A 23,448-nucleotide genomic window follows, 5' to 3' on the forward strand; every position below is an offset into this window, starting at 1 on the left:
GCCCAGTGCTATGGTGGCAAAGAGAGGACACTATTTGCAATTGCTAACTTGGTAGTTGTATGGGATTAGTTGGCACAGGCCCCTCTGCCTGGCTGGGGAATATATATCTCTTAGTGGAAAATATTTCTACTCAATGTAAGGAAAGAAAGTCACCCAGCATGGGCTTTCTTGTTTACTGGAGCTGTGGCACTTTGGGGTTCCAGATAGGAAAGAAGGGATTCTTGCCTGATATTGGTTCTCCTCTTTGAATAGAAGAACTGTTAGAAATGCATTCATCATAGGGTTTGTCCCAGGCAGGTGGGTAGATTTCTGAAGCCCTGAGTTGTTCCAAGCTCTTTCATTTGGAAATGGATTCTTTTATCTTGCTTTCTTCTCTCTCCCTCTCTCCAAAGGGCAGTCACGCACTTGCTTGTCCTTGATGCTCTCTGAAGGATGGAGAAACCCATTACTGAAGAGTTACTCTTGGAGAATTCTTGCTTGTTTGGATTCCTACCAAGCCACCATCTCTGGTCACAGTCACTGGTTCCCATCAGGGAGTCGCCAGTGGGTGGCCTTGCTTCCCTCATATAGCTTTGCACTGGAGGAAAAAGCAGAAGGTTTTTACCAACTTGAGGAGCAGTTGGTCCCAGCTACTGTTCATCCAGCACTGGCCAATCAAATGCCAATACTGAAGAGTGGGAGGAGTCAGGGGGAAACCAGAAAACTTGACTGATGTGTGTGGTTGTTGTTGTTCAGTCGCTCAGTCATCTTCGACTCTTTGGGATTCCATGGACTGTAGCACACCAGGCTTCCCTGTCTTTCTGTATTTCCTGGAGTTTGCTCAAACTCATATCCATTGAGCCGATGATGCCATCCAACCATCCCATCCTCTGTTGCCCCCTTCTCCTCTTGCCTCCAATCTTTCCAAGCAGCAAGGTCTTTTTCAATGAGTTGGCTTTTCTCATCAGGTGGCCAAAGTATTGGAGCTTCAGCTTCAGCATCAGTCCTTCCAATGAATATTCTGATGTGTGTCTGCACATTTAATTTCATGATCAAACTCTCTTCAGTGGATTTATTAACTATTATTAAAGAAATTAAAATTCTCATATCGAAAGAGATTTTCTTCTATTGACTTTAGAAATTGGATAATGTTGCTGCCTGATGTCAAGCATCAGCCATACTGTCCAATTAAAACTTCCTGTGTTCCTTTCAAGCTGTGCTGTTAAGTGCTAGTAGAATACATAAGTCCTTATGGGGTCCAAGTCTGGGAGATCTTTCCAAACAGAAAGGAATGAGAAGTGGATATAGGCATGAAATCACACTGTATGTGCATGCATATGGAACACTCAGTGGTTTGGTATTGCTAGAGCATGGGTTCTGTGGCACGGGGTACGATGAGATTGTAGAGACATGCAGGGGCCAGAGCACAGGAACCCTGAAGGCATACAAAGGGTTTTAAATTTATTTTGTCGGTGATAGGAAGTCATTGATAGATTTTAAATCAGAGGTGACAAGGTTGAATTTCTGTGTGTGCAGTTCCTTAGGGGATTGACTTGGAGAGCTACTAGAGGCTTTAATGGAGAAGGCAATGGCACCCCACTCCAGTACTCTTGCCTGGAAAATCCCATGGTCAGAGGAGCCTGGTAGGCTGCAGTCCATGGGGTCACTGAGGATCGAACATGACTGAGCGACTTCACTTTCACTTTTCACTTTCACGCATTGGAGAAGGAAATGGCAACCCACTCCAGTGTTCTTGCCTGGAGAATCCCAGGGACCGGGGCGCCTGGTGGGCTGCCGTCTATGGGGTCGCACAGAGTCGGACACGACTGAAGTGACTTAGCAGTAGCAGCAGTAGAGGCTCTAATTCAACTGGGAGACATTGACAGCCTGAACAAAGGCAATGGTGGCTGGAAGGCAAAGCATGCACAGGTGTAAGAGAATCTATATGTGAACTGAAATCAACAGGATCAGGTAATTGATTGGTTCCGCAGAGTAAAGATGTTATTTTCAAGGATGTGTCCCAGGTATGTAGCATGAGTGAATGGGTAGGTCGTGGTGTTGCCAACTAAAATACATGATTCAGAATGCGGGCAGAGGAGCCAGCCTAATCCAGAGAATGGAGGTTTCCCCTTCAGGTATTTTGAGTCTGAAGTACCTGTATGTGGCAAAGGGCAGTTGACAGCAGAAGATCAAACATGAAGCTTCCAGAGCAGGGGTGGGGAATGTTGGTCTGGTGCCAGAATGCCAGGATGCAAATCTCAGTGTCATCAGTGGAGTGGTTGGTTTCCATGAGGTGGTGCCCCAGTGACAAATGACCCTCAAATCCCAGTGGCTTACAACAGCCAATTTTCATGACCTCACTGACAGAGATGAAGGTTATGGGCTGGCTTTAGCTTTGCTCTATGTCTTTCTCATTCTGGAACCCGAGGTAATTGTGGAACCCCCATCTCAGCCTCGAGCAGAAGGAAAATAGCAATGACATAGCCACATGATAACTCTCAAACTTCTGCATCAACAGGGCACCCAGCAGGGAACATTCTATTGGCTGGAGCAGGTCACATGCACAAGACTGAAGTCAATGGGGAGGGGCCATACACTGCTTCCACAAGAGTACAGCACACAGCAATGGTCAGGGAGACATATTCATCTACAGGGGAGGAAAAAAAATTGGGACCCAACCATATGATTATGAGGGCTTCCCTGGTGGCTCAGTTGGTAAAAAGTCTGCCTCCAATGCGGGAGACCTGGGTTCCATCCCTGGGTTGGGAAGATCCCCTGGAGAGGGAAATGGCTACCCACTCCAGTATTCTGGCCTGGAGAATTCCATGGAATATACAGTAGTCCGGGGGGTTGCCAAGTCGAACACGACTGAACCACGTTCACTTTCATATAATAATGGGCTTCCCTAGTGGCTCAGAGGGTAAAGAATTCACCTCCAATGTGGGAGACCTAGGTTCGATCTCTGGGTTGGGAAGATCTGCTGGAGGAGAGCATGGTAACCCACTCCAGTATTCTTGCCTGGAGAATCCCCATGGACAGGAACCTGACGGGCTACAGTCCATGGGGTTGTAAAAAGTCAGACACGACTGAGTGACTAAGCACAGCACACATATGATCTGTGATGACCACTAAAGGGCTGTAAACCCTGGGGGACTTACTCAACTTCTCTGTTTTGCTTACCTTATCTGTAAAACAGGAATAGAAGTACTACCTCTCAGGATTATTAAGAGAACTATTAATTAATAATTTAATTTGTCCATGTAAAGCACTTAGAACAGTGCCCAAGTGACTTCCCTTATGGTCCAGTGGCTAAGACTCTGAGCTCCCAATGCAGGGGGCCTGGGTTCAATCCCTGATCGAGGAACTAGATCCCACATGCCACAGCTGAGATCTGGCACAGCCAAATAAATAAACAAATATTAAAAAAAGAGAGAAGGAGACAGAAAGAACAGTGTCTGACAGAGAGTAAATGCTGTATAAATGGAGGTGAATGGAAGGAAGAGGGAAGGTAGAGTTACCGTTTAATGGGTAGCAGTTCAGTTTGGAAAGATGAAAAAGCTCTGGAGACAGTGGCAATGGTTGCGTAACAGTGTGTGAAAGTACTTAATGCCACAGAACTGTACACCTGAAAATGGTTTAAAATTTATGTTGGGGCATTTTACCACAATTTAAACAAATGTAGGTAAATGGGGTCATTTGGGGAAGGTAAGAAGAGGGAAAAAAGGGCAGTAGACAGAAAGAGAAAATCCTGGAGCTAGGAATGCAGGCAAAAGCATTGAGAAAGGGAGATTAAGTCTGCATGGGAAACAGAGAAGGAACATTCTAGACAGACAAGAAAACCAAGAGAGAGGTTGATGTCCTCTGAAGCCACAGGAATTGAGTTAGCAGCGGGTGTTGGAATGCCTGGGGTGTCTGCTTTGCTTGGCTTTGAACCTGAACCTTCCCTTTGGCACCTTGATTTTGGTGGGTCTGCTTTCTTCTGCCAGCTCCTGATGATGTCATTTCTGGTTACCTCCCACACCAGGGCCAAACAGCCTCAGAGCCAAATCCTGGCCAGGACTCTCCTCCGAGCTCCCTCCCTCCTCTCTGTCCAGCCAGGCCTATTTTGTCCATTGCTGACATCTCGGTGAGATAAATCCCTTGTAATTAAAAAGACACAGAATTGAGGACACTTTTTCTCGTGTCATTTTTATTACTGTTGGTATATACTGTTGCACCCTGAAAAACAAAAACCTCTAAACGTTGAATTTAAAAATTAGGGATGGTTAGTTTTATGGTCAAGTTTCCTTTATTAACAAAGGAGTTCACCTTTTGTTTATGGAACTTTGTCTATTTGATAAGCCACAGGTTACGGAAACTGAAAGCTAAAATTTTTCAATGAGAAATGAAGACAATACAGTTGCAAGGAAGACAAGACTTTTTTTTTTTAAACATTCATTATATTTGCACCCCTACATTTTGAAGAACCAAGGGATACCTTGGTTTACAGGAGTTCTGTTTTCTTGTTGTTTCTAGATCTTGTCTGGCTGATGATCACATGAGTATCAGAGGACTACGTACAGACATGTGGTTCTTAGCTCTTCCAGGAAAATAGACCTGGAAACTCTGCTCTTTTTTTTCTTTTTATTGATTTTATTTCTCGAAGAATTTTCTAAGTTAATTGATCGTACACAGTTAACTTGATGTAATCTAAAGAAAATAGATGAAGTATAGTTTAGAAAAAATTACACATGCTCTAACCAGCCATCTCACTTGGCAATCATTTTCCAGAGAGTCTGTCCTTTCAAGATAGGGAGGTGGGTTTTTGGTTTTTGTATTTTTTTTTTACACATGAATGATTACATCTACATATAAGAACTCAAACTCTTGCTGACCTCCCTCTGCAACACCAGCTGGCGTTGGGGGACAGAGCACTGAGGCAAGCAGGGGCCTCTCTCAAGGTGTCAGTAGCCCCAGGTTGCTGGGCCAACAGTCCTGGGGTGGGGGTTGGGCAGTCCACACATAAATGTGGCAGCTCCTCCCATCATAACAGCATTTGTGGAATGCACACTTCGGAGGGCTTCAGATGCATCCCATGGAGAAAGTAGGACATTTTCTTGGTCCTTTTGCAGCCAAAGTTCTTTGAAAGCACAAGACCCTGCAGCTGGAGAAAGAAACCACACCAGGGTCCCACATTTCTAGGCCCTCACCCAGTAAGCAGCCCTCGTATGGTTGCTCCATCCTCGGAACACTGGGACCCTCTCCAGCCCTCACTTCAATAATGTGAGCATCTGGATAGTTTTTCCGTCCAGAAATTACTGATTTAAAAGGAATAGCTGTTCCAGAGATTTGGAGTCCAGCTCAACAATCCCAGGTATGTCCCTGAATTGATTTTGAAGAAGCAGGTGCTGTCCTGGGTCCCTTCTCACCCACCTAGTCAAGCCAGCATGAAAGGCCAGTGTGGGGAACACAGAGACCTATACCAAGCTGCTCTCCTGACTGTCTGCTTCCAGCCAGCGCTCATGAACTTGCCCACGGAGCCAGCCAATTTGGATTCATGGATGGCTTCTGATTTGTAGCAGCTAAGTTTCCGTTTTCAGACTTCCTCACACTGATTTTTCCCTGGGGTTTTGGGACAACTGAGGTCTCCCAAAGCCTCAGAACAAAACCCAGAAAGGAGAGGTGGTCTAGAGTGTGTGTGTGTGTGTGTGTGTGTGTCTCCTTGCCTTCCTTTGGGGGCATCTGTTTTTGTGACTCACCAGCTGGTCTCAAGGCTCCTCTCCCATCAGGCCAGGTGTCCAGAACTGGAGGAGGTCTGGCCGGTGTGGGAGGAAGGTTGTGAGAAGGAGGCGTGGGTGGCAGCTTAGACCCGAAGAAACAGTGTCCCTGGAGCTATTCTCTGAATTCACTTGGGTTGACTCCATGAGAATTGTGGTAAGCGAAGGCCCTGGGGAAGGGGCTGCTAAAGACAGAGTAATGCTGGACAGAACTTTCTAGAAACTTCAAGGCTCCCAGGAACCCTGGGCAGCTTTCTGTCTAGGAATCACTGTGAAGCGTGGAGAGGCTGCCCTGGGAGAGTGGGAGAAGGTTAAGGTGGGATTGGGGTAGGGGTCATTGGTAGGGGGCTCAGTCCTCAGTCTTTTTTTGTTTTTTGCTCCCTGGAGAATCTCACTCTGAACTTGGAGAGGCGGCAGAGTCCCCATCCTCGGGGTCCTGCCTGTGGGGGGAGATGGGCTGACCCCCCTTCACACGCTTCCACTTCATCCTTCGGTTCTGGAACCACACTTTGACCTGATGAAGGAAGCAGAGGAGCACAGTCACTTCAGGGCAGGTGTGACCACCTCACCAATACTGATGCTCAAGGTACCTGAGGTGCAGCTCCAGGGAGCCCAACTCGAAACTCTGCTTGCCCCTCCCCATGCCTCCAAAGGCTCCAGGTATTGAGACCAAAGGGAAGACTCATCACTCTGTTCAAAGACCTGTCTTATGTCTCCAGATAAAGAAAACATCACAGACAGAAGAACTAGTACTAAATGTCACTTTGCATTGGCCCCACCCCCTCCACAAGTCCCACCCCTCTTATGTGGACACCCTCCCTCAAGCTTCTATTACCCAGGAATCTGGGAACACAGAAACACCAACATTTCCCTTAGGCACATTTGGAAAGCATTTTCCAGCTTAGGTAGCTCTGATATGGGCATTTTCTCATCTGAGCTTCAGCATTTACCTGCATGTAAACCTTTAGGGTGGGGTTATGACCCAGTTGGAGATAGGAGAGGTTAGGAGAAGATGTGATCCAGAGGTCCCAGAGCTATGAAGTGGTAGAAGCAAGATTTGAATCTAAGTCCTCTGATTCTAAATCCAGCACTCCAGCAGATCACTTTCTCAACTGAAAGCTGCTATCAATTATTATTATATTTTACTCCCCATCAGAGCACGAGTATGGGTGGAATGCTCTGAAGAAGAGGCCAAAACAAACGGCTAGGAAGTTTTTCTCAGAGTGTGCCCAGGAACCAGCTGCATGTCCAAATCACCTGGAGAACCTACTAGAAATGCAGATTCCCTCTATTACTCTATTACTGCACTATCACACTGTGGAACCCTGAAATCTGCATTTTAAACAAGGGCCTGGGTGATTCTACTGCACACTCACATTTGGGGATAAGCAGAGCAGAGGTTTCAACCCTGGCTGCATGTGAGAATCACCTGGGGGACTTTTTATTTTTTTTTTAGTATTTATTTATTTGGCTGCACCAGTCTTAATTGCCTCATATGAGCTCTAGTTCCCTGACCAGAAATTGAACCCGGTCACCTGCATTGGGAGCAGAAGTCTTAACCACTGGACCACAAGGGAAGTCCCAACCTGGGGGACCTTTGAAGAATTCTGATGCCTGGACTCCTCCCCAGACCAGTGAAAACAATCTTTAGGGGTGAGCTCCATACATTGGCCTTGTTAGAATCTCCACAGGTGATTGTCAGGTACAACCAGAATGTCTGGATTGGGTGGAGGGAGAGGAGGAAGGAGAAGGTTCCAGGAGAAGGCGGGAGGGAAGGGGGGGATGAGAGAGCACAGGAAATGAGGGATGGCCACAAGAGGAGGGGCTCCTCCATGTTGCACCTGCCGCTCGGAGAGGTCCAGGTTTACTGCGATCTCATATCTTCGGAGTCGGGTCAGGTAGTTGTGATGAGCAAACTCAGCTTCGAGCTCCCGCAGCTGCTCCTTGGTGAAGGCTGTCCGCTCCTTGCGGGCCTTGCTGGCGCCCTCTGGCTTCGCTCGATTCTCCTGGTTGTCTGGGGAGAGAGGACCCCAAACAGGAAGACATGAACCGCAGGGACCTTGATTCCCTTTCTTTTGTCTTCAAGCAGAGGCACAGCCTGTCGCTCTTATTTTTAAAGGATGCTGAGAAAGATCCCACCGTGTCGCTTTATCATCCCTTCTAATCCTTTCTAAGAGAAATGGAAAGAATTTAGGATCCCAACCTCAAGTGCCCTGCCCCTCAAACAACTATTTTTAATTTCCAGAGTACAGGAAGCTGCCTTTGGCTGCTGAATGACCTCTACCACCTGAGCCACCCTCAACTTGACAATGGTAGTGGCTGTGAGCTTGTGGGGCAAGATGCTTTAAAACGGAGGTTCTCTGTCCTCGGGGAGATCAGCCCCATCTAGGAACTCATTTTGAATGCAAATCCTTGGGCATCACCACACCCACACCTGCTGAATGAAAAACTCTGGGAGTGGGACCCAGTGATCTGTTTTAACAAGGCTTCTGATGATTCAGACACGCAGTCAGGGTTACAAACCACTGCTCTAAGACCTGGCTTCTCAAAGGATGGTCTGGTGGCAGTAGCAGCAGAGCCTGGGCACTGACCAGACTTGCAAGATCTCCTGCTGCCCACCTCCCATCCTCAGATCTACTGAATCAGAATCTGGATTTTAGCACGATCCCCTTAGAAGTCAGGGCTTCCCTTGTGGCTCAGATGGTAAAGACTGCCTGCAATGCGGGAGACCCGGGTTCCATCCCTGGATGGGAAAGATCCCCTGGAGAAGGTCATGGCAACCCACTCCTGTATTCTTGCCTGGAGAATGCCATAGACAGAAGAGCCTGACAGGCTACAGTTCATGAGGTTGCAAAGAGTCAGGGACAAGACTGAGCGACTAACACTGTTACTAACCTTAGGAGTTGTGTGCACATGTAAATTGAGAAGCGCTACTTTAAGTTTCTTCCTGGCTTCCAAGACCTACCCTAGCCCCTACCTTTGACACCAGGAGGGGCCCAGTCTGGGAAGTTCATTTATGAAGGAGGCTCTGGGTTAGACATAGCAGGGGCTCAGTCGCAGCTGCTAACAGGGGTGCAGGGACCAAGCACTTTAGGGATATCAGCCACTTAATCCGCACTGGAATTCAGCCAGGTGAGTTCTAGGACGAAACCCATTTTACAGACCATAAAACTAAGCACAGAGAAGTGAAGTAAATTGTTCTTTTGGCCAGTGAGTGGAGGGGCTGGAATCCACTCAGGCAGTTTGACTCACACACTGTTGTAATGAAATACATGTAGGAGGGCTTTACAAACTGTTAAGTGCTGTATACATAGAAGGGACTGTATCGTGACCTCCCAGAGCAGGGTAAGAGACAGTGGTGGGTGGAGAGGCGTAAAGGAAGGAGACCGACACACCCACACAATGAACGACCAACGCGTGCCACGTGGCCGGGAAAGGGCTCCGGGAAAGGGCTCCAGGAAGCACGTTTTACGCAGGGCTCTAAAAATTAGAAGTCTTTCAACTCACTGTCCTTGTTTTACAGACTGGGAAGCTGGCCAAACTGCCAGACTGCCAAACCGGGTCGGGATACAGAGCCCCCTCGTCCACTCCGCGTTCCGTTGGGAACTTCAACCTGCCTGTTCTTTCTAGCGCTTTCCACGCAGTGCCTTGTATTTCAGTCGGCGAGTCCCCGCCAGGAGCCCGGGAGAAGGGCGGGGACATGCGGCTCAGGAGTGGGGAGGCGAGCGGGACAGAGATGGGGGCGTCTCCCGCCCCGGACCGGCGTATGGAAGCGAAGCGGAGAAGGCGGAGGAGGGCCGCCTCCCGGGGTCCCCGCAGCCCCGATTCCTGGGCTCCCTGCAGCCCCGATGCCCGGCTGTCCGCGCCGGGTCCGGGTGGGCTGCCCACCCGCGCCCGGGGGCCGGGAAGGAAGGGGGCGACCTCTCCCGCCGGGCTGCCTGCCCGGACCTCTCCGGAAGCGGAGCGGGGGCTGGAGGGGAAGGACGCGCCGCCCGGCCGGGGTCCCCCAGGAGTCCTTAGCCTTGGCCGTCGCGGCCCAGGGAGGGAGGGGCGGTCATGGTCACGCCGCGGAGGGGGAGCGAGGCCGCGAAGCCTGGCGCGGTTCCCATCCGCTCCTGCCCGGGGACTCAGTGTTTCCCAGTACTTTCCTTTCACATCAGCGGGTGTGTCAAACCCAGAGGACTTGCGCCGAGGTTTGCATCCTGGATCTTCTTGCTGGAGCCTCTCAGGAAGTCGCTTAACCTCCCTGGGCTTCAGCCTCTTTATCCAGAAATCTACCTCCCAGCGTTATTGGGAAGCCTGGACAAGCTGCTGTAGGTGGAAAATGCTTTTAAAACTTCAAAGCGCTGAAACGAATATATAGTATTCTTCTGATTCTTCGGTTCCTTGAGATGCCATTTGAGGGCCTGGGGTAATAGCAGCTGTCACTTCTTAAAGTCTTACCTGTGCTAAGATGCAGTCACGGCTTTAATCGTCCCCACATAACACTGGAAGGAGTAGGCAGTATTATTATCCCTTTATCTTTGTCATGTGGATTTGTGTGATAATTTGATTCATAGCTCTCTCTCCCCAGGGATGTAACTGCTTTTCTCACTTGCTACTGAACCCGGCACATAGGAGGTACTTGCTAAATGTTTGCTAAGTCCTTCTCAGTATACAGAGGCAGAAGCAACCTCAGAGAGGCCCGGGAACTTGGCTGGGTAGCTTTGGGGCAGCGGAACTGAGATTTGAATCCAGATCCAGCTGACGAGAGCCATGGCCATCATCAGCCCTGGTGTCAGGTTCTGGTGGCTGGCTGGCTGTCTGGGGGCAGCTCTGTACATCTCCACCTCCAGCGCTCTCAGAAGCCTGTCCTGGGTTGATGCTCACACTCCACGCTCCCCTTCTCCCAGGCCTGCTTAGGTGTGCATAGGTGCCCTATGGACACCTCTTCCCCAGTTATACCCATCCTATACACACATACAGAGTCCTGCACATAATCCTTCCTAGAGAGAAGAGGGGAGATCAGGAGCCGAGCCCTTTGTAGCTGGTCTTGGACTGGTTGGGGTGTGGAGGTGGCAACAACCAGGGCAAACCCTCCCTATCCATTCTCCTCTCTCATCTCTTATTATCCTGATTTGGGCACTGGGGCCTCAGGATAAGCTGGGAACCCAGTGTCTGAACCCGTATGTGAACCTCAAGGCAACATTCGGCTAAACAGGGTGGCACCGGGAGGACCTTTGTCCCTCATCAGCTTCCCACAGGCGTTAAGAACCCTTTAGAAATGTTAGAAATGACAAAAGGGCCAGAAGTATATCAAGTTAGCTATCGCGACCACTGTGATCAAAAGGCTGCTTCGAAGGTAAAATGAGATGGGAGACGTGTGTTAACACAGCACAGTGCATGGCATTCAGCTGAGACCCCTTTGAAAGAACCACCAGAAGAGGTTCTACTGGGATGATGCTGGAGAGGTAGCACAGGCAGAAGTAAAACACAGTGCTTCTCGGGACACCACGTCTCAAGAACCGTGCGAAAAGGACGCCTTTTCAATCTCTGGCCTTGTAACCGTTTTCCCTTCTCCCAGTACTTTTGCATATCTGTGCTCGAATCTGTGTCACTATTGCTTCCAGGCACAGTAACTAGAATTGATCTGCTTGAGGATCCACATCAGTCCTCCTGGTCCTGATTCTTCCCCAGGGCCAAAGGGCACTTCTTCCATGACAGCAGAGGGAGGAGGCTGGCGTTCAGCAGGCTGCCTCTGTGTCTATGGAGGAGCCACGTGACCCCACCCCATCCTCTGCACACCCTCAGAGGGAGCAGGGCCATGATGGAATGGTCCAGAGTGCCCAGAGAAATGCAAACAGGATGTGTCTGTGTGATATTGTGGTTTCCACCATGAGCTTTTACACCATCCAAGGTAAATTATTTCATAAATAGCTGTCACGTTTGGCAGGCCTTCTTAAAGTCAGCAGACAGCTTTATCGGGACTAGAGGGAGGCTCAGAGACGTTGGGGAATGTGCCTTTTTTGGAGTCCTGTATTCCTACTCCCCAACTCTCACAGCCATTTAACATAAATTTCTATCCAAGACCAGATAGATGGTCACATGCCCCACGTTCAAATAGCACATTGCAGTTGACAATTGACAATGGGTTTCTCTTCCCCAGAGATAAACTTCTGTTGGGCTTTCCTCTGTACTATAGAATCATAGAATAGCAGACCTAGAAGGGGACTTAGAGATGATCTGATGTGGCCTTTTTATGTTATAGGTTAAGGTAAGAAACTTGCCTAAAGACATACAGCAAGTTAGTGGCAGAAGTGGGCTGAGAACCCAGATTTTCTTGAGAGGAAGCTATTTCCTTGCCATGGCTGCTTCCTATTAGATCCTCTTAATTATTCTGTGAAGTAGGTAAGGTATGCTGCTGCTGCCGCTGCTAAGTCGCTTCAGTCGTGTCCGACTCTGTGCGACCCCATAGACGGCAGCCCACCAGGCTTCCCCGTCCCTGGGATTCTCCAGGCAAGAACACTGGAGTGGTTTGCCATTTCCTTCTCTAATGCATGAAAGTGAAAAGTGAAAGTGAAGTCGCTCAGTGGTGTCCGACCCTTAGCAACCCCATGGACTGCAGCCTTCCAGGCTCCTCCATCCATGGGATTTTCCAGGCAAGAGTACTGGAGTGGGGTGCCATTGCCTTCTCCGGTAAGATATACATTAGACCATAGAACAAATGAGGAAATTGAGACCCAGAGATTAAATGGCTTGCCCAAAGTCCCCTGGGACCCGTCCAGGTTAGGTCACCCTGGGCTGCGGGGACAATGAGTATGGAGATGTGGTTACTCCAAGGATGGCAATCTGAATCTGTGTCCAGGTCGGCCTCCCAGGGACTTCCCTAGGTGAGACCTTGGCAAATCCTCTGAAAATGGTGCCTATAGTTTCCTGGGCTACACACCAGACCTTTAATGTGCTCATTAGCTGTGGTTTTGTTTTTTTTTTAATTTGACCACACTGTGAAGCATGTGGGATCTTAGTTCCCTGACCAGGGATTGAACCCACGCCCCCTGCATTGGAAGCATGGAGTCTTAACCACTGGACCACTGGGGAAATCCCCTGCTCATTAGTTTTGACACTTTCAGCTTCAGAGGGAGGAGTTAAAGCCCTCAAAATAGACAAGACCTGGATGGAACCATTCCCCAGATCCGTTTGCATCCAGACCTGTCTGGCTTCCTAGGACTGGCCCGCCTCTCTCTCTGGGCCCCGCCCCACCTCAATGTCTAGACCCTTTTCCTCTCCCATGGGGGCCTGAGGAGACATGGTAGGGCTCCCAGCTTCTTTGAGGAGCCCAGCAGTGGGCCTGGGGAATTTAGGTTATGTTCTCTGGGATGGGAATGCCTAGGGGTAGAGTCATGTTTGCTGAGAGTCCCAGGTGGTGGTGGTGGGGCAGGCAGTGACGGTGGGCTCTGATGAGGGAAAGTGGAATGGACTGAGTGAGGAGTTGGGGTGTGGGGACCATGGAGGTTTGCAGCAGAGAATTGGAGGGGGGAGGGGCAGTGGAAATGAGAGGTAGGAGCTGCAGTGAGCTTCTGAGATGGTTGGGGAAGGCACAGGCAGCGCTGGGCTTTGTGTTTATAAGTTCCAGATGTCGCCCTCAGCTGTCACCAAAGGAAGTATAGGCTTTAGGACCCAGGCCCCGCTGCTCACACGGTTCCTTCATCATTGAAATCAAGGAAGATGGGAAAACATGAAATAGAAAAGGCTAGAGTGGGGGTGGGAGCTGAGAGGTGCCAGGGCAGCCTGATTCAGTGGGCAGAGTGGGCACTGAGGACGCTGGCTCTAGGGGTCTCCAGGGGCCTCAAGTCTTGCCCCTCAGAGGTGGGTATGGATTTGCAATCAGCGTGATGCTCAAGAGTCATGCTCATGACCCAGGTGACACTTACTGAGGTTGTCCATTTATTTTGTTATCACGTCCTTTCCTTTGTCTGTCAAACACCCTGCTTCTCTAGGGATTCCTTCCTAAAACAGTCTCCATTTTTTCTTCTCTGTGCGAAAAAAATAAGAATGCCAGGATTGGGACTTCCCTGGTGGTCAAGTAGTTAACACTTCACCTCCCAATGCAAGAGATGGAGGTTTGATCCCTGGTCGGGGCACTAGGGTCCCATATGCCTTGTGACCAAAAGACCAAAACATAAAATAGAAGCAATATCGTAACAAATACAATAAAGACTTTAAATAACGGTCCACATGAAAAACAAACAAACAAACAAACAAACTCGAAAAAGAATGCAGGATCTCCTTGTGGCCAGAAGCAACACCCTATAGGAATGGAAAAGCTCTAGTGGCCAACAGACCCTGGACCCTGGGCTAGGGAAGCTCTGAGGTCCTGCCAAAGGGATTTATAACTGGAGCATTTGTGCCACTGCTAGAATCTTGTCCCCATTTCCTCTGTTTATGGGCCGAATCGTGTCCCCTCTATCAATTAATATTTTGACATTCTAACCCTCAGTACCTCCGAATGCGACTGTTTTGAGATAGGGTCTTTCAAGAGGTGATGAAGTTAAAATGAGGCTGTTAAGTACTTTCACAGAAGTACTTTCTGTACTTTAAGTACAGAGTACGAAAGTAGTTTAAATACTTTTGCTCAGTCGTGTCCGACTCTTTGCGACCCCATGTTCTATACAGTCCATGGGGTTCTCCAGGCCAGAATACTGGAGTGGGTGGCTCTTCCCTTCTCCAGGAAGGCTGTTAGCGTGAGCCTTAATCCAATCTGACTTGTGTCTTCATAAGAAGAGATGAGGACATAGAGAATGACCACACACAGAAGAATGACCAAGTGAGGACATGACAAGAAGGTGGCCATTTGCCAGCCAAAGAGAGAAGCCTCAGGAGAAACCGAACCTGCCAACATCTTGATCTTTGACTTCCAGTTTCCAGAACTGTGGGAAAATAAATGTCTGTTGTTTAAGCTACCCAGTCTGTGGTATTTGTTATACCCAAGCGGGCCAAGATGCCCCCCACCTAACTCCCTACAGCTGTGCTTACCACTAAGGAGAGAGAGGGAACAAGGCCATGATGGGTACAAAGCTGATGCAAGACCATAGGGACCTCTCTGCAAATTAGAAAAAGGGGTGCTTTCCTCTAGACTGGTGAGCACAGCCACTTGTTCACGTGGCAGTTGGGCCCTTTAACTGCCCAGCCAGGAGCCCCCCTAAGTGCCTGACCATGGTGGGTCCCCTTTGCTGCTCAGCCATAGCAGCTCCCCTTGCTGGACCCAACCCCAGTGCCCTGTAGGGGATTCCTGTGAGTCAGCCCAGCCTGCATGTGGATGTTTACACATCTTTCTGACCCCAGCACTCACCCTGACCCTGTGCTGGTTTTATGATTGAAGTCTGGCTCTCTGCACACTTTTTCATGTGTGAGACTATAAAAGTCCTGATGCATTTTACAGAAGCACAGCACACATGGTGAAAACCCCATGCCAGGCGGTGGAGCCACTCTCAGAAAGTGAGAAAATGAATGAGTGAATGCCAGATTACAGTAGAGGCTATTGGCCAGACACACAGCTTCTGTGTACAAATGTGACAGTAGGTGCTAGTGATACTGCACAGGTGAATCAGATAGCATTCCAGCTATCTAGACACTTCTGTTTTAAGGAAAAAGGCCATTGTGTGCATCTATAACTCGATATAAGCCAACTGTGGTTTGATGCTAAAATAGAGTTGTCAACAGGGCATGCTCCACGTGTGTAGAGAGAGAGGTCACCAAAGGATTCTTGGACACTCAACAAACCAGGAAGAGAAGGAAATTACTTCAACATAATAAAGGCCATATATGAAAAGCCTGTAGCTAATATCATACTCAGTGGTGAAAAACTAAAATAGTTTTCTCTAACGTTAGGAAGTAGGCAAGGATGCCCATTCTTACTATTTCCATTTGATATAGTGCTGGAAGTCCTAGCCAGAGCAATCAGACAAGAAAAAGAAGTTAAGAGATATCTAAGTCAGAAAGAAAGAAGTAAAATGATCTCTCTTTGTAGATAGTACACTCTTGTATGTGGAAAACCCCAAAGATTCCACAAAAGCCTTTTAGAAGTAATACATTCATCAAGGTTGCAGGATACAGAATCAACATGCACAACTCAGTTGTGTTTCTATACACGAACAATAAACAATTCAAAAGGGAAATTAAGAAAATAATCCCATTCACAATACCATCAAAAAGAATAAAATACTTAGGAATAAATTTAACTAAGAAGGCAAAAGACTTGTACAATGAAAATTACAAAACATTGCTAAAAGAAATTAAAGACACAAATGAAAAGAAAGACATCCTGTGTTCATGGATTTTGAAAGGCAATATTGTTAAAATGTCCATACTACACAAAGTGATCTACAAACTCAGTGCAATCCCTACAAAAATCCCAATGGCATTTTTTGGCAAAACTAGAAAAAATCATCCTGAAATTCCTAGGAAATCTCAAAGAACCCTGAATAGCCAAAACAATTTTGAGAAAGAAAAACAAAGCTGGAGGCTTCCTGCTTCCTGATTTTCAAACACATTACAAAGCGACAGTAATCAAAACACTGTGATACCAGCATAAGAGGAGACACATACATCAATGGAACAGAATAGAGAGCCCAGAAGTAAGCCTTCACATAAATGATCAAATGATCTTCAACAAAGGTGCCAAGGCTACACAATGGGGAAGGAACAATCTTAAACAAACGGTGCTGGGAAAACAGGATCTCCACAAGCAAAAGGATAAAGTTGGATCTTTTCTGTACACCACACATAAAAATTAACTTAAAAATACATTAAAGGCCTAAAAATGCAAGACCTAAAACTAGAAAACTCCTAGAAGAAAACATGGAGAGAATGGATTTGGCAATGATTTCTTGGATATGACACCAAAAGTATGGTCAACAAAAGCATTCTATAGGGAAAACAGTATAGTGGTTCCTCAAAAGATTTAAATAGTTACCATATGATCCAACAGTTCTACTTCTGAGTATATATACAAAAGAATTCACAGCAGGATCTTAAAGAGATTTGCACATCCACGTCCATTGCAGAATCATTGATAATAATCAAGAGGTGGAAGCAAACCAAGTGGCCATTACAGATGAATGAATAAAGAAAATGTGCATATACACACAGCAGAATATTATTCAGCCTTAAAAAAAATAAAGAAATTCTGTCATATGCTACAACACAGATAAGGCTTGAGGACACCGGGCTAAGTAAACTAAATCTATCATGAAAAGACAGATACTGCTTGATTCCACATATATGAGGTAAAAAGCTGAAACTCCAAGTACTTTGGCCACCTCATACGAAGAGTTGACTCATTGGAAAAGATTCTGATGCTGGGAGGGATTGGGGGCAGGAGGAAAAGGGGACGACAGAGGATGAAATGGCTGGATGGCATCACTGACTCGATGGACGTGAGTCTGAGTGAACTCCGGGAGTTGGTGGACAGGAGGCCTGGCGTGCTGCAATTCATGGGGTCGCAAAGAGTCGGACACGACTGAGCGACTGAACTGAACTGAACTGAAAGTTCAAATTCTTAGAAACAGAGAGTAGAATGCTGGTTGCCAGGGCCTGGGGGGAGGGGTGGTGCAGGGAAGAGGGTAAAAGGAACTGTTTTTCAATGGATGTAGAATTTCATTGTATAAGATGAAAAAGTTCTAGAGATCTGTTGCACAATTTTATGTATATATATATATATATATATATATAGTTAATGCTACTGAACCGCACACTTAAAAGTGGTTATGATGGTCAAGCTTACATGATATGTTTTTGATCATAATAAAGAAAAAACAGATTTCAAATATTAGATGTTTGATGGTAAGAAACCTCAGGAGAGGTCCTTTATGAAGGTGCAAACTGTATTTATAAAATCAGCCACAGTTTCTAGCGATACTGTCATTTGAAACTTCTAAACTGTTACTTTCATTGAAATGATGCCATGTACAAGTGGAATCATGAAGGAAGGATGGAAGGAGTGAAGGATCCTTGGAGTAGATGTCTTTCAAGCTGGATGTTAAAATAAGGCAGAAGGCTGTGGGAAGAGAAGGGTGTTTGAGGCAAGGGGAAGCAAGGGGAAGCACTGGACAAATCGGGGTGGTGGGGAGAAAAAGCAGGGTGCCTTTTCAAGGCAACTAAATTGGCTTGGTGGCTTCTTAAGTGGAGATAGAAGTGGAATGGGTGGGCTGTAGAGGGAAACCAGGTAGGAAAGAGGCCACTTTGTGGAGGGTTTTTCAACCTCAGGGGAAATTGAGAGTGTGCGTAGCTGGGCAGGGGCAGGGCAGGTGGACATCAGATCTTACAGGGGAGAAAACAGGGAAGGAGGAGCCCTGGGAGGCACACATGTTGGAGCTTCAGGAGTATGGGGTGGAGGACAAAGCAAGTCTGATGAAGACAGAATGACTGTGAGAGCATCAGCCAGCAGCGGGGATCCCAGGCACGGAGGCCCTCCCAGGCGGCCGATCAGATTCACCTGTTGCTGCCGGGCTGATCACACGCGACCTTCCCTTGAACTCCATCAGGAAATCACCATGAAATCCTTCATTCCCATAAATTAAAGATGACCATGGTACCCATGACAGATTAGAGGGCAAACAGGAGTGGCAGCTGTCCTTGCCAGCAGGGGTCTTTAACGCTCCCTGGCCCCCTGGAGCGGGAGTGGTTAGGGCAAGTTAACATCACAACCAACTCCTAAATCAGCTTTGTGCAGTGAACCAACAGAAAGTTTCAGAGTGGGGTCCAGGGAGCCCCTCTTTCCTGACCATTTCCTTGAGCAATCAGCTCCACTTCCAGTGATGGCAAGTGATGGGAAAGCAGCTGGGACTAGCAGAGCTTTGAAGGAGACCGGTGAGCAGAGAACGTTCCTTTCGAAACGAACTTTCAGTAACTTTCTGTTACGGGACCCTTCCTGGCCAGGCCAACCAGCTTGGGACACGTTTACCAGACACGACTCACTCCCTCCCCCAGCTTCTCTGGTGAATCTCTGAGCTTCAGGCTCCTAATTGATGGCAACTGGATTTCAGGACCAACGATGATTTTAAGAAGTTTCCACATTTTATATCCCAGGCTCAGGAATTTCTGAGACAGCATGTTTGAAATGTTCAATTCCACTGTCCCCCCAAACAAAGGGCTATTTTTCAGATTCTATGTTCTGGAGACTAGTTCTGTAAAGACGGGCCTGATACCATTAACAACCACTATTATCGAACTCATGTGCAAGGCACAGGGTTCATCTCACGGATCACAGTGTTTAACCTTTGCAGGGACTCTATGTAGAAGGTGATACTGTTATAGTCCCATTTTACAGCTGGGGAGACAGAGGCTCCGAGAAATTAAGGACTTTCCCAACGTCAAGCAGTGGGAAGTGGCAGTGCCAACCCGCAACCTGTCTGCCTGATTGTGAAGCATAATGGAAAACACACTTCTGATCAGTGCTGGTTAACCTTCCAGAGATGGCCTAGCAGGGGCCGGGGCGAGACACTCACATTGAGTACAACATGCAAGGGGTGCCAAAAACCACAGTAATGAAGAGAAAGAATATTTTAACACAATGTTTAAAAAAATCAAAATTCTTACAAAAAGTCCATGATGAATAGGATATCAAAGTTTAAAATAGTCCAACCAGTGGATCAGGATTGATAGGGTGGGTGGGGGTTCTTTGTTTTGTTTTTCAATATTTATTTTGGCTGTGCCAGGTCTTAGTTGGGACATGCAGGATCCAGTTCCCTGACCAGAGATCGAACCCCAGTCCCTTGCATTGAGAGTGTGGAGTCTTAGCCACTGGACCACCAGGGAAGTCCCAGGGTGGTGATTCTTTGTGGATTTGTCTCTTGTGATCTGAATTCCAGACTCCTGGAGTTAGTTGTGAGCCCTGCCCATCGCTTTCCCTTTTCTTTAGGTTCTTACAAAGCTGATCTTTCCTGCCTCTTTAATTAAATCCCAAAGGACGATGCAAGCCACTGGGGGATAAAGATTTCCATGTTGACCACAGAGTGTCTGGAACCCCAGAGAATGAATGAGAGTCAGCTAACTGTGCCCTGCCTTGTGTGACTGCTGCTGCTAGTGCTGCTTCTGAGAGGAACTTGAGGGAGAGCTCAGAGCCCCTCCTGGGTGGGAACCTCTCCTGACCAGAAGTTGACTCTGTGAGGAGGGTGCCCTGGGGTGGCCAGCTGCTTGGCATGTGAGAAGCACCATCCACGGGCCACTCATCAAAAGGAAAGATGGTGCATTTGGGTCCAGCTGAAACATGGAATGACCTTGTCTAAGCCTGGCCCTTGGCTTTGTCCATGCCTTCCCAGTACCCTTGGCTCACAGCTCCCTGGAAAGTGTCTGGATGTAGCTGAGGTGGGTGTGGGCAGAGATTGAAGAGTTACAGTGGCAGGCGCTGTAGAGGGGTGAGCTCTTCAACTAGGCACAGCCAAGGAGCTGAGCGTTCCTTGGAGAGGAGAAGCAGAAAGTGTCCCATTCTCAGCAAATCTCCAGCCAGGCCTAGGAACAGTTCAGGGTTTAACTGGCTGAGAATTTAAAGAGCCCTCCTATTCATAGCATCCAAGAGGGCTATGTTTTGTTTTGCTTTGCTTTTAAATCAAAGAAATTATTGTTTTATTTATTGGTCTTGAAGCATGGCACCTGGGATCTTAGTTCCCTGACCAGGTATCAAACCCTTGCCCCCTGCAGGGGAAGCACAGGGTCTTAACCACTGGACCACCAGGGACTGTGGTTTTTATCATCCACTGTGAGCACACTGAGGGACTTCTTCAAGCATGGAGGCCAGATATTTCAAAATGAGGATTGTGTTTGAGATCTACTGAAGGGTGTGGGATTTGGGGTCTGAAGTCTGAGGTTTGAGCTTTCTTCTAGGGTGACCAACTGTCCTGGGGACACTGGACTTTCAATGCTAAAACCAGGAAAGTGCTGGGTACATTGGGATGAGTGGGTCACTCTCTTTTAACTCCATGTTAGCAGAACTCCTCTCAAGCTTTTCAGTCTCTTCTTTTCCATGAGTAAAGAATCGAGGCACTGATAAGACCTGATGGAGCAAACTCGAACCTGTGCGACTCAGAACTATTGTATGTTTCTTCCAGTACCTTGAACCCCTCAGTCATAGCACAACGACGGCCAGTGGCATCTGCTGGCCTCCCCTCCCTCTCAGTTTGAGCTGTTTGGGGGCGAGAACACCTTATTCATCCCTGCAGCCCCAGGGCCTCTGCCAAAACTCGGCAAACAGAAGGTGCTCGGGAAATCTGGGCTACTTTGCAAGCACTTTGTAAACTAAAGCAGAGAGTGTTCTCTTTGGTTGGTCTTCTCATTCGCTGCCTGCCCCTCATTAGCCCCATGAAAACTTTTCTGTAGGTTCAGACAGATAGATGTACCTTAAGGGCAGCCGTTAGGAGGACATAGTCGGGCAGTAGGTGCAGGAGGCAAGGGCACTGTCTTGCTCTGGTCGAAATAGAGACGGTGAATGAGACAAAAGGTGAATGGGTGGTGAGAGAAGTTGGGAGGTCCCATGGGGAGATGAGGAAAGAACAGTCCCCACCACCAGGAGGAGATGGACATTAACTGGGGTCTGAACAAGCAGGTCAGCTCCATCCTCTGGCCTCTGATACTCCACCAGTGCTTACCCTCTGCTGCCTGCCTCTCTGACTCTCCCCAAGATTGGTGACTCCTCAGGAGGGCTCCTCTGAGGAGTGGCCTTTGGGAGATCACCCAGACCTTAGCAGGTTGTGCTGCCCCTCGGCCTGTGCACACAGCCCAGCAGGGCAGCGCATTCCTCACGGGCAGTCTGCCCCATACCTTAGCGTTTGCCTCTCGCATCCCTGCCCTATGTCTGCTTTGCTGCCTCTAGACTTCCAGAGACACAGAGTCCTGGTTCTGTTTGATTGCCCAGGGTCCCAGCCTTGGTCCTAGCCCTCTGAGCCTTGGGGAGTAAGCTAACTCTCCTGGGGAGTAAGCCCGGGGGCTCTCGGGGCCATTTGGAACCGGCTGGGGCATACTGGGGAGAACTGTAACCCAGACGCAGTCCAGTTCAGAAAAGCCCCCTCCAGCCTTTGCCAACCTGTACCCAGAAGCTCCATCCCACCTGCCCTCCAAATCTTTGTGGATCCTGTTTCATTCTCTTTTCAGCACATCCTTCCTGGAACCCAGGAGAGGTGAGGACACAGACACAGCCCCTATCCCCAGAGAATCCCAGAATTCTGAGCAGAAATACCTCCAAAGGTAACTGGTTTAAGTCTCCTGCCTTTGGGGAGGTTAGATCATATTATCCCCCATTCACATCAGGCTACCTAGGCTCAGAGAAGGCAAGCAACTTCCTCAAGGTCACACAGTAAAGGAACAGTCAGCTGTTCCTCAGCCACCTACCTGAATTCTCCTTTTTCCGTCTGGTTGACTTCTTCTCCGTCTCGTTGGCAGTGCTCCCAAGGACCTCATAGTCCTCGCCTGGGCCTCCCGTGGTGTCCACCAGGCCTGGGCTGTTGGCCCCTATCTCCTTGGAGCCCCCCACGGGGCCTGGGTTGAGCCTACGCCGGGCCTCCGAGACAGGGAAGTGCCAATCGGGGGGCTGTGGGAAGGCAGGGTGCTGCTCAGTGAAGCCTCGCTCCTCCCGGGGCAGGCTGTGTGGGGTGGCTGCCAGGCATGAGGCTGAGAAGTCGGGGTATGCAGCTGTCGCTGTCGCTGGGAAGTCTGGTTTCTGGTGGAAGGAGAATGGGGTTGGCGGGTAGTGGGGGAGCCCTGAGGCCCCAGTGCCTTCCGAGTGCGGGTTTCGAAGGCAGCCCCAGACGGGGGCTGGGGGGTGGGGACCCCTCATGCAGCTGCTGGCCGCTGGATCCATCTGCTGTCTGCTGCCCGCCTCAATCCTTTCAAAGTTTGGATTCTTACCCTTTTTATATTCAAATTGTTAAAAATGCAACAAAAAAAAGATTTTTTTTCAACAGGAGGGCAAAAGTGTTCGATAGAAAATTTGCCCCAGGAACCAAAACAAAAACCAAAATGAAAATTGCTCCTCAGAGTACGCACACGTGTGGGTGGCCACACATGTGTGTGCCCACACCTATGTTGGATTTGGCTCTTGGCTTCCTGTTCCCCCTGACCCACCAGCCTGCCTAGTGGGGTCCCCTATACGTGTATTTGTCGCCGATGACACTAAACATTTTCACTGTCCCAGCCCAGACGCACCGGCTGACGAGGGCTTGTCCTGGAGCCCGCAGCAAATGCCTGCAAAGAGCTGGTCCAGGGCTGCTGAGACACACTTTTAAATCCTGCGGTGGGGAGAGAGTGACAAATTTCTGAAGTGAAATGTGAGAGAGGAGAGGGAGGGGTTAACCAGCACACACACGATCCCCTCCAACCAAAACCCGAGCAGGCAACTATTAATCATCAGAAACCTTATATGCACATCTAATGGGATTTGCAGATGGAGTCTTTTAAAGAAACATTGTCTGTTTTTTTTTTTTTAAGGAAAGAGAGCAGCACACACACACTTTCTTTAATGTGCCTCCTATAACACTATGAAGTTATTTTATTGCACTGTTAACAAAATTCCCCAAGTCTTGGATTTGAAAAAAGCCTTAAGTCAGATCCAGAAACCATCAAGTGCCAAATTCCAGGGAGTGAAGCGGGGAATAAGTGCAAGAGACAAGTTTGCTGATTGCATTTGATTTAAAGGCCCTTCTACTGCTGCTTGCAAAAAGGAAGGTGGATTAAAAGCAATTTTTTT

The 23,448-nt window shown here is 48.3% G+C and overlaps 1 protein-coding gene across 2 annotated transcripts; it reads right to left on the bottom strand.

Annotated features, from left to right (window-relative positions):
* Nucleotides 1-4,141: 4,141 nt before the first annotated feature.
* On the bottom strand, nt 4,142-22,999 carry MEOX1 (mesenchyme homeobox 1). 2 transcript variants are annotated; one of them, XM_027518741.1, is made up of 3 exons: nt 22,095-22,999; nt 7,577-7,749; nt 4,142-6,249 (listed from the first exon to the last, which is right to left on the bottom strand). In XM_027518741.1, exons 1-3 carry the CDS (start codon nt 22,561-22,563, stop codon nt 6,127-6,129), a joined length of 765 nt encoding a protein of 254 aa, XP_027374542.1. In that variant the 5' UTR covers nt 22,564-22,999; the 3' UTR covers nt 4,142-6,126. The 2 variants fall into 2 exon arrangements, with proteins under 2 accessions (XP_027374542.1, XP_027374543.1); XM_027518742.1 differs by lacking the exon at nt 7,577-7,749.
* Nucleotides 23,000-23,448: the final 449 nt, after the last annotated feature.

The sequence above is a fragment of the Bos indicus x Bos taurus genome, chromosome 19, assembly GCF_003369695.1.
Source record: "Bos indicus x Bos taurus breed Angus x Brahman F1 hybrid chromosome 19, Bos_hybrid_MaternalHap_v2.0, whole genome shotgun sequence".
Classification (NCBI taxonomy): Eukaryota; Metazoa; Chordata; class Mammalia; order Artiodactyla; family Bovidae; genus Bos; species Bos indicus x Bos taurus.